Source organism: Lactuca saligna, chromosome 8 (genome assembly GCF_052625555.1).
Source record: "Lactuca saligna cultivar CGN05327 chromosome 8, ASM5262555v1, whole genome shotgun sequence".
NCBI lineage: Eukaryota > Viridiplantae > Streptophyta > Magnoliopsida > Asterales > Asteraceae > Lactuca > Lactuca saligna.
This window is the reverse complement of record NC_136424.1, coordinates 102,387,520-102,397,626: the sequence shown is the minus strand read 5'-3', so window position 1 is coordinate 102,397,626 and position 10,107 is coordinate 102,387,520. Positions and strand designations below refer to the sequence as shown.

Below are 10,107 nucleotides of genomic sequence, written 5' to 3'. Positions count from 1 at the left end.
ATCAGCTCTTTGTGTTTTGTGGGATATGGTATTGGTCAGAAAGCTTATCGATGCTATTATCTTTCAAATCAAAAATTGTATGTATCTCGCAATGTCACCTTTTTGGAGCATATTCCATTTTATAGCATTCTTGTTCAGTCACATGATGCAACCCGAGAGGAGCTCTGTATTATTGATCCGTTTAGCATTGACATTGATGATCCACCACATGTCACTGATCCACCACTTGCTGCTGATCCACCACATGTGGCTGATCCAGCACCTATCGTTGATCCTCTGCCTACAAATCATCAAGACCCCCCCTCCATCGAGACCTTATCGTAATAAGAAGTCCACAAAGCTTCCTGAATTTGTCTATTCCTCTTACTCACCGGCTTTTGCCTCCTTTATTGCTAATGTACATCGTCTCTCTGAGCCAACATCCTATAAAGAGGCCATTTCTGATCCTCTTTGGCAGACCGCTATGGCTGAGGAACTTGCACCTCTTTATCAGACTCATACATGGGATCTGGTTCCGCTTCCACCTGGAAAACACACGATTGGTTGTCGTTGGGTTTTTAAAATTAAAACAAAGTCTGATGGATCCATTGAGCGTTATAAAGCCAGACTTGTTGCGAAAGGGTACACGCAAAAGTATGGTATGGATTATGAGGAGACGTTTGCTCCTGTTGCAAAAATGATGACTGTTCGCACCTTGATTGCAGTTTCTTCCATTCGTCAATGGAAGATTTATCAAATGGATGTCAAGAATGCTTTCTTGAATGGTGATCTTCATGAATAAGTATACATGTCTCCTCCCCCTGGTATTGCTCACCGACCAGGTGAAGTTTGTCGACTTTGGAAGGCTTTATATGGCCTCAAACAAGCCCCTCGTGCTTGGTTTGAGAAATTTTCTATGGTGATTACTTCTCTTGGTTTTCAACCAAGTAACCATGATTCGGCTCTATTTATTCAATGTACGAATGTAGGGGCGGATTATTTTTTCCTTGTATGTCGATGACATGATTATTACTAGTGATGATCATGATGGTATAGAGTCTTTAAAGCGTGATTTGGCTCACCGTTTTGCTATGAAAGACTTGGGATTACTTCGTTATTTGTTGGGGATTGAAGTTGCTCAATCTCCAAAGGGTTATCTTTTATCTCAAACGAAGTATATTTCCGATTTGTTTGAACGTGCAGGACTCACGGATAATCGAACAATTGATACGCCTATAGAGAGTAATGCAAAGTACTCTCCAACTGATGGTGTCCCATTATCAGATCCAAGTCTTTATCGTACCATTGTTGGGAGTTTGGTTTACCTAACTGTCACTAGACCGAATACTGCTCATGCAGTTCATGTGGTTAGCCAGTTTGTCACTGCTCCTACTACTGTTCATTGGGGAGTTGTTCTTCGTATTTTGAGATATTTACGTGGTACTCAGTTCCGCACTCTTATGTTTCCTTCTTCATCCTCTCTTGAGTTGCGTGCCTATAGTGATGCAAATTGGGATAATGATATTTATGATCGTAAGTCTACTACTGGGTATTGTGTTTTTCTTGGAGATTCATTGATATCATGGAAAAGCAAGAAACAAGATCTTGTTTCTCAATCTTCTACATAATCTGAGTATCGAGCCATGGCTATCGCCACTTGTGAGATTGTTTGGTTGAGATGGCTTCTTGCAGATATGGGCGTTCATATCTCTCAGCCTATCCCTTTGTATTGTGATAACGAGAGTACGATAATGATTGCCAAGAATTCAGTGTTTCATGAGCGCACAAAGCACATTGAGATTGACTGTCATTTCACACGTCATCATCTCCAGAAGGGCACTATCTCCTTTCCTTATGTTCCCTCCTCTTTGTAGATTGCTGATATTCTTACGAAGCCGTTGACTGCTCCTCGATTCCATTTTCTGTCTATCAAACTCTCAATGCTTATTGCTGTTGCATTGTGAGTTTGAAGGGGGATGTTAACCTAATAATATTTTGGGCTTTATTTTGTATTGGGTTTTATGATTGAGCCTTTTCGCTAGGAAACCCTAATTAGCTTGTCTATATATTATGTCTTTCCTTTTCATTGTATTTGTACTTCTCTTTGATAATAATATGAAACCCTAGCCGTTATATGTATTTCATTTGTTAGTTTACACTTCCAACCTCCCATGAGGATCAAAGTCTTCAAAGGTTGTTATGTTTTCCCTTCTATGGTTGTTTTAATCTTTCTAACTCTTGCAAAATGATCTTTTGGTGGGAATACAACTAGTTTCTTTCTTTCTTTCTTTCTTTTGGTGGGAATACAACTAGTTTCTTTCTTTCTTTCTTTCTTTTTTTCTTTCTGTTGGATTGTTTTTGTTTTTGAAATAATTTTTGAATAAAATCCCAACATACACACCTAATTCAACAGGTTGTTCATTAGTGTATATTTATGAGTATCTGGAGTGTCTTCAGGTTTGCCTTTGCAATTAGTCATAGTTAGTTGGTAGTTTCTACATTTACTTGCTTGTAATTAAGTTTTATATGGGTATTTACGCCTAGGGATGAGCATCGGAACCAGCCCAAGAACCAAACTTAGTTGAAAATAGGAACCGAATCGGACCGCCGGTTCTACTAGTTCCCGGTTTCTACTGGTTCTTGTCATGCATTTAATGTTGGAACCGGTCCTCGAGAAATAGCAACATACGGTTCTGATTTTTGCCGGTTCTACCGGTTTTGCTTCAAAAAATCCACAATAATATCGTTCTGGTCACAGCCCGACCAGTTTCATCGGGTTTCGGTTCCGGTTCCGATTGGTCTAAATGCTCATCCATATTTATACCCCTTGTATTTGACATTTTGTTATAAAATGGTTGATCAATAACATGATCGGCTGATTCATGCCTCCATCGATATTAAAATTGAGTATTAAGTCAGTTAAATCCTAGACGTAATTGTACGATCCCCAACATATTGATTTATTTGTAATTTTGTTCTTATTAAGTAAATTAATTTGCCTTGATGATCCGGCTCTAAAATTTTCGAGACCCTGTGTAAAAATTAAATTAAGATCTTATATCTTTTTTGTAAAATATTATTAATATATTCAATTAAACTATCTTTTTTGTAAAATATTATTAATATATTCAATTAAACTAATAATTTTATTGTAGTTGTATCCCTCAAAACTAAAATCATGTCATCTATCATAAATTTAATTTTGACCTTATAACAAAATACTTTCAAAATTTGAGTTAGTTTTTGGTTTTGTAGTTTAAATATTTATATATCGGTATCAAATTACAACTGATATTGATAACATATTTAACAAACATAATTTTTATTTTTAATAATACAAATAAGATTTATAACATGCAATTTGATTATTATATTATTATTATTATTATTTTCTTTTAATTTTTAATAATATAATATTAAAAAGTTCTCAATCGAAGGCCGGTACAATCATACATCCACACCATCCCTAGGGCCGCCATTGCATGGATTATTCCCTCGATGTGACCGCCTCAGGAGAGTAATGATCAATTTGAGACCTTAAACGTTTCCTTCAGATATTTTCATTTCAACACCACTAATTATACAAAGATGAGAAAGTAAAAAGGACAACAAACAAAATGTTGCATTAACTAACTATAATACAAAATAGATGCATGTAACTCAAAAGAATTTTGCTCTGACTATGTACCAAAGCAGCCCAATTCTTTTTTCCTCCTTTCACAACTTTTTTATTTTCGAACTGCTCTCTTTCACGACTTAATAAAAGAATCAAAAAAACTTAAAAGGAAAAAGCAATCATACAAACAATTGAAGATCTCATAACCAAATTGATGACCTCCATATTTGTGATCAAATCGTTGACTCTTTCTTCTAAAGCTGATTCATCAATCTGATCGATCTCAGTCATTCCCATGGCCAAAATAATTGCTCAAGAACGACTGTTAACCCATTACCGATTGTTTATAAGTTCTCCAAAAACTCATTATTTACTTTCCAAAAGAAAAAAGAAAAAAAAGCAACCATCATGAATTCATGATCATGGTGAAATAGTATTCGATGATTCAAAGCTATTGTCCCTTCTGTACCTCAGCTCCAAAGACACTTGTCTTTCCATCCGTAATTGTCGTTTGAAATTCGTTATAAACATCTCAGCTCTCCTATCAATATCATCTTCTTCTGGGAAACTTGTGGTTCTTTGCAAAGGAAAGCTTTGAGTCTTTTGTAGCTGTAACTCACCTTGCTCCGGTGATATCTGAGAAGAAGAAGTCGCTGTGTATGGAGAAGCCCAGGTGCTATAATATTCATCATGTGCGGGGGAGGAGACGATCGATGTTAACCCAAGTCGTTCATTGAAACTCAGCCGCCGGCTGCTCAAAGCACGACGACCACCGATCAAGGAGGATACAATATGCCACCGGTTTATATCGAGGTTTAAGAGGAATGTAACCTTCTTCACCGCCGTCCTCAGCCTGCCTAACAACGACCATCTTTTGCTCTTGTCTTGGGCCACCATTATTGAAGTTAGACAGCAAAGTAAGTTGAAATTTGGATTAAAAGATTGAATGGATATGAAGTGGTTGATGTTCTAAGGATTAGAATAAAGTAATTTGCGTTGGTAGTTGTGTTTAAATAGATAAAGATTAAGAAAGGGACAACCGCGTGATCGTTGTAGCAGTTTAGAGATCGGCATACAAACGATGTTAGAGGTCGTAAAAGTTGAATCAGTCAAATTATTCTTCTGGATTTTAATCGGATACCCTAATGCCTGTTTCGTATCACGATCGATATGCATTCTATTAATTGACTTCTATGTAATAAAAGATACCATATTTATTATGGATATAAGAAAATGTCACTTTTAAAGATCATAAATATATTGTGTATTTAACTCTAATACAACTAATCCAATTAATAAAATTTATAAAAGTTTTGATATGTATAACTTTTAATTTATAAAAAATAGGAAAATATTCAGAAAACTCTTCAAAGTTTTGGGTTCATTAACCATTAAATCATTATCTGTGACCATATGACTTTATGAATTGAGTTAAGGGGATGCTTCGACAAAATATGATAGAAAGATCAAGGAAATGATACTAGTACACAATCATGAGTTATGCACATGATCTTTTTCACATAATCCCGTTAAATTTAACGGAAATGGGATTAAGTTGTAGGATTCTTGAGTTCTGAACAAATCGTATAACGATCAAGAGTTTAGAGAGGATTTTTGTAAGTTAGTCTTGATGTAATTTTCAGAGCCGCCATTTGCGGTTGCTTGGTTGGACCAGGGTTCGTGTACAGTCATTAACAACATCAATGTCAACTACTTATCTTTCGCCAAATAATCTCATTTGGTTTTTGTTCCCAACCTTAACCAAACCCAAACGTCTGCTATACGGATGAAGTGGGAAAGAAATTTAGAGAATACTGCGTTGAAATTTTTATAATGAACTGATATGTTATTTTTTTTTAAATGGGTATTATAAAAAACTAACAAGAAACTAGAAACAAATATAAGCTAAATAAGGATTGTGAAGCCATGCATTCTAACCAATCTTAGATTTACTATACCTTTTGAAAATCCAAAAATTCACCCTATTAATGATAATAGTTGGACTAATATCACTAAAGTCTCATGTTTTTTACACTAAATTGAGAAAAGCCCTGAATTTACTTCTCATTGATTGTGGACACGATATTTTCGTGGAATTATGGAAAAATGGAAAAATGTTGTATTCACCGGTTTCAGCAGGTTACAAAGGTTAGACGAATGTTCGAGCTAGTTGTTAGCTAGGTTTTGTTCCATTCTTCTCTCCAACATCAATCCTGCAAGATTGTAAGCTCCTCCAACACGCACACACAATGGTATAGAGAATGGGCTTTAAGGAATCGTTGGTCTGAAGATTTGAGATGCGAGTGTGATGAACCTGTGACATTCTCGATCTCCAAAATTATCTATAATTCATGGAGGAAATTTAGGGGTGTCCAAACTATCAGGTAATATCAAGTTTCCTACTTCTTTTGTGGCCTTGTTGATCCAGTATGAATAAGTGGTTGTTGTGTAGGACTAAAAAAAAATGCAATTTTTTTTATGTCTTGATCCACCACTGCCAAACACTTTTTACAAGGAAACTATGTGGAAGTTCCATGTAGATTTGGAGGAACTAAGAACAATAAAGCATTTGAAATGGATATTTTGAAGCTTTCGGAGGAGGCTAAGAACAAAGAAGTAGTTCAAGTGGATATTTTAAACATGTTGAAGGTGGTGCTACTTATGATGGTCATGATTTTGGTGGTGGTGATTGTGATGGGGTTTATGGTTCACAATGTTGTGGTTAAAGCACTGTGAAGTTGTAGGCATTAGTTAGGTTCAAGTGGAATGGTAGTAGTAGTTTAGGTGTAAGGGTATTTTGTTCAAGTTAGACAATAAGTTTATGCATGTGTTATGTATGGTAATATTTTGGTGTTGTAAGAGATGACAATGATAACAATTTATTATGTCTTAATGGTAACAATGTATTATGTCCTTTAACACATACATATGTATAAAAATGACCAAATCTTGAAATTTTAATAGCAACCTACTTACCAAACTAACCAAAACATGGAAGGTAACAACAATTATAGTGATCAAGGCACATATATTGATAACTTAACAATCATAGCATGTTGTTTACAAAGCTTCCCAAATATCAATGTCAGTTAACAGCCTAAAAAGGGGAATGTACTTTACAAAGCTTCCTACAAACCACTACCATACCATGTAACTTAATTAGAACCAAACTTCAAATTCTACCAAACATTATAAAAAGGAATTGGAAGCTTGTGACCAAAAGATAAGTGTACCAAAAGTAGATGTTTACAAAAAGGGCAACATATTTACTAATGCACATTCTAGCCATTCAACCCTTAAACACAACTTCTCAATCTACAACCCAAGGGGTTTGGAAGAACCACCACTATCAGCATCTTGGACCATTTTCCTGAGCTTCAGTTTCCTAATTCTTTCAGAGGGAGTCCTTTTTTCTCCTAATAGATATTGTAAGAACTAGGACCTAATGGTATCACTCTTACTCCAACCTATCTCTCTTCAACTTCTTCTTCTGCAACCTCTCTACCTTCAACATATTCTTCCTTAACCTTTCTCTTTCTCTCTCTTCAACTTCTTCTTCTTCTTTCTTCAGTCTCTCTTTCCTGAACATCTCTTTCATCCCCATCTGTTTCCTCAACTTCTCCATAAACATACAACATACCTCTTTCATAGCAGCCACTGCATCAGCATTTGTGTATCCTGACTGCAGCAACTCCTTTAAAGATACTATTTCCTTCACTTTCACCTCATTGTTATTATCTTGTTCCTAAACATCCTAATTTTCTTGACTCATAGGTTGTGTACCATTAGGTGTATGGGTGAAAAGATCATTAAAATCCTCATCACATGTTAGGGACACATCATCTTTTGCTTGACTCTTATGTTGCTTACCATTAGGTGTTTTCTTTGGTGTTTTGTTCCTTGATCCGAAAACTTTAGTTTTCCCTCCTCTCCTTGCCATCATCTTGGTCCTTTTCATAGGAGTAATAGCATGACCACCATCTTGATCGCCAGATTTTGAAACAGGGGGATGAGCAGCATCCCTTCTTAGTATAGCAGGCCCAACTGGACGAATTGGTCAAAGACAGGTTAGCCTCCTCCATCTTTCCTAGGTCTTCCAATCTTCCATTTTAGGATAGGGGCTTAGGTACCTCATTATTTGTGCATGAAATCTTATTATGTCCAAGTTGTTGGCACTTTCCACACCTCACAGTCCTAGGAACCTTTAACCTTTATGAGGGGTATTTGGCATTTTGTGATTTAGATGCATGCTTCACTCTCTTTAGTTTGGGTCTTCCATGCATCCTTCTAACTAGGGGTGGTAATGGTTTAATAAAATCAGCCCTTGGCTACATGTTGCTTCCACCTACAAGTTGTATGTTCTGACTATATGTTGCAACATATTTATCCTTGTGGAAACAAGAAAAAAGGAATTGAATTGGATCTTTTGGATATAGTTGATTACAACCTGAATATGTACACATGGTATGCCAGACAACATCCACAAGTTGTAGGTGCAAGTGTAAGTTGCTAAATCAACCTTGTATCCATTATAGCCATACCTTGTCTCAAACACATCACCACCACTTGGCACCAATGTCCACAACCTACACACAAAACAAACAAATTACACACATAAACAATAAATACATAATACAATTTGGATACATGCCCATAAAAACTAACATTACATCATATCTTTCCCAAATTCATCAATCTTCAATTGTATGTTAGGCCTACAATTACCCCTCCATTTTGCTACCTCTTGACCTTGATGATAAAACCTTTTCATAAGGAGAATCCTTATTTCCTCAAGCATTGTAAGTAGAGGCTTCTTCCTTATTTCTTTGATCAATCCATTAAAACATTCTGCGACCCTATTCTCTACTGCTTCACAAGCATAACCATAAGAAAAGAAGGCCTATCACCAGGTTTCAAGTTTCCTTGCAGTAAGATAGGTGTATCTTGTTTTTTTATCTTCTCCATTGTAGCAAGAAAGTCCCCTTCCACTATACTCATAGCAGCTTCCTAGAAAAAATTCTTTAGCTCCAATCCTGGGAATTTCTTCCTAAAGTTTGCAAAGATGTGTCTAGCATATTGTATGTGCTCAACATGGGGGAGTAGGTCCGATACAGCCTGTAGAAGTCCTTATAATTAACAGACAAACACAACACATGTAAAAATTAATGAATGTTACATAGAAATATATATTGTATACTAATATATGTTGTTGGTACCTTCTGTTGGTCTAAGATAATAACCAATCCATTTCCAGCACCAAGATCCAAATCAGCAACCAAATTCTCAATAAACCAGGTCCAATTGTCCATATTCTCAACATTCACAACTGCACATGCTATTAGGTAGACATGGTTGTTTGAATCCCTCCCAATAGAAGTTAAAATCTCCCCCTTTACTTGCCCCATTAAGAAACTACCATCTAGTCCTATTACCCTTCTACATCCTCTGAAATCCTTAAACCCAACATACAGACTCTTTAAATAGTTACACCCTAGATTACTTTCTACCCCAACCAAGAAAGTTGTATCCAGATTACTCAACCTAATTGCAGTTGCATAATCCCAAACCCTAGCATAGTGGTCTTCTAACTGCCCTTCTATCATCCCTATTGGCATTGCCCTTGCTCATTGGCATTGCCTAATAGATACACTCACTAAAAACCTTTGTAGGACATCTTCTTGCATCTCTAGCAATGTAATCTTGGGCTTTATGATTGCATCTTTCAGGTAGTGTTTAGCTAACCAATTGCTAGTAACTATGGAACCAAAGTGATAATTCCTAGCACACATATGAATTTCATTACATAATTTAATCTGGAATGTCCTTTCATTGTACTTCTATCCAGCAGCAACTCTAATTGGACACTACATTTTTTAATTGGCACTGCTTCCACTACCACACTAAGATATAACCATCACTCTATCACTTTTTTCAAAATAAAGTTGGCATCCTCCATGGATTGCATAGTTAGTTAAAGCAAACCTGAGTTGATCGGTTGATTCACAATAGTCTCCTAATCGAGGCATCATCTCTCTCCAATCAACATTGGGATCATGCACCCTATACTCCACACCAACATCTTCATCGTCCTCATCTAAGTGGGCTTGCTCATTTTGTTGGCCACCAGGAATGTCTTTGTCATCTACCATTCCATCAATACTCCTCCTTAATATGTTTTCATCACACAATAATTTAAGATAAGGATCATCACATAGTTTTGAGGGGGCTTTGAAAGTTTCTTCTTAAAACTCCAAGAAGCTAAAGTCAAATGCATCATCCTTGGATTCAGAGTCTGGAAGGTATGTCTTCTTTAGGAGCTTAGGCCATATAGGCTTCTTAGTTCCAGAAGTAGAAGCCATATGTTTCATACAAAAAAACAACTTGTTAATTCAAACCTGGAACTCCATACTCCATAGATGAAGATAACCACCCTCATAATCATCAATTTCTTGTTTCCATACACATACCTTTCTACTCCACCATACTTCACCAGCGATATCAGAGCTTCAAAT

At 36.3% G+C, this 10,107-nt stretch overlaps 2 protein-coding genes and 1 pseudogene across 2 annotated transcripts; 1 reads left to right on the top strand and 2 right to left on the bottom strand.

Annotated features, from left to right (window-relative positions):
• The first annotated feature begins 463 nt into the window (after positions 1–463).
• Positions 464–781, top strand: LOC145009957 (putative mitochondrial protein AtMg00820 pseudogene; annotated as a pseudogene).
• Positions 782–3,507: 2,726 nt separating this feature from the next.
• On the bottom strand, positions 3,508–4,589 carry LOC145008184 (cotton fiber protein). Its single transcript, XM_078966810.1, has one exon. It carries the CDS (start codon positions 4,490–4,492, stop codon positions 4,016–4,018), a length of 477 nt encoding a protein of 158 aa, XP_078822936.1. The 5' UTR covers positions 4,493–4,589; the 3' UTR covers positions 3,508–4,015.
• A 2,463-nt stretch (positions 4,590–7,052) lies between these two features.
• Positions 7,053–9,210, bottom strand: LOC145009956 (uncharacterized). The gene is made up of 4 exons (XM_078968567.1): positions 8,812–9,210; positions 8,266–8,495; positions 8,043–8,181; positions 7,053–7,340 (listed from the first exon to the last, which is right to left on the bottom strand). Exons 1-4 carry the CDS (start codon positions 9,208–9,210, stop codon positions 7,053–7,055), a joined length of 1,056 nt encoding a protein of 351 aa, XP_078824693.1.
• Positions 9,211–10,107: the final 897 nt, after the last annotated feature.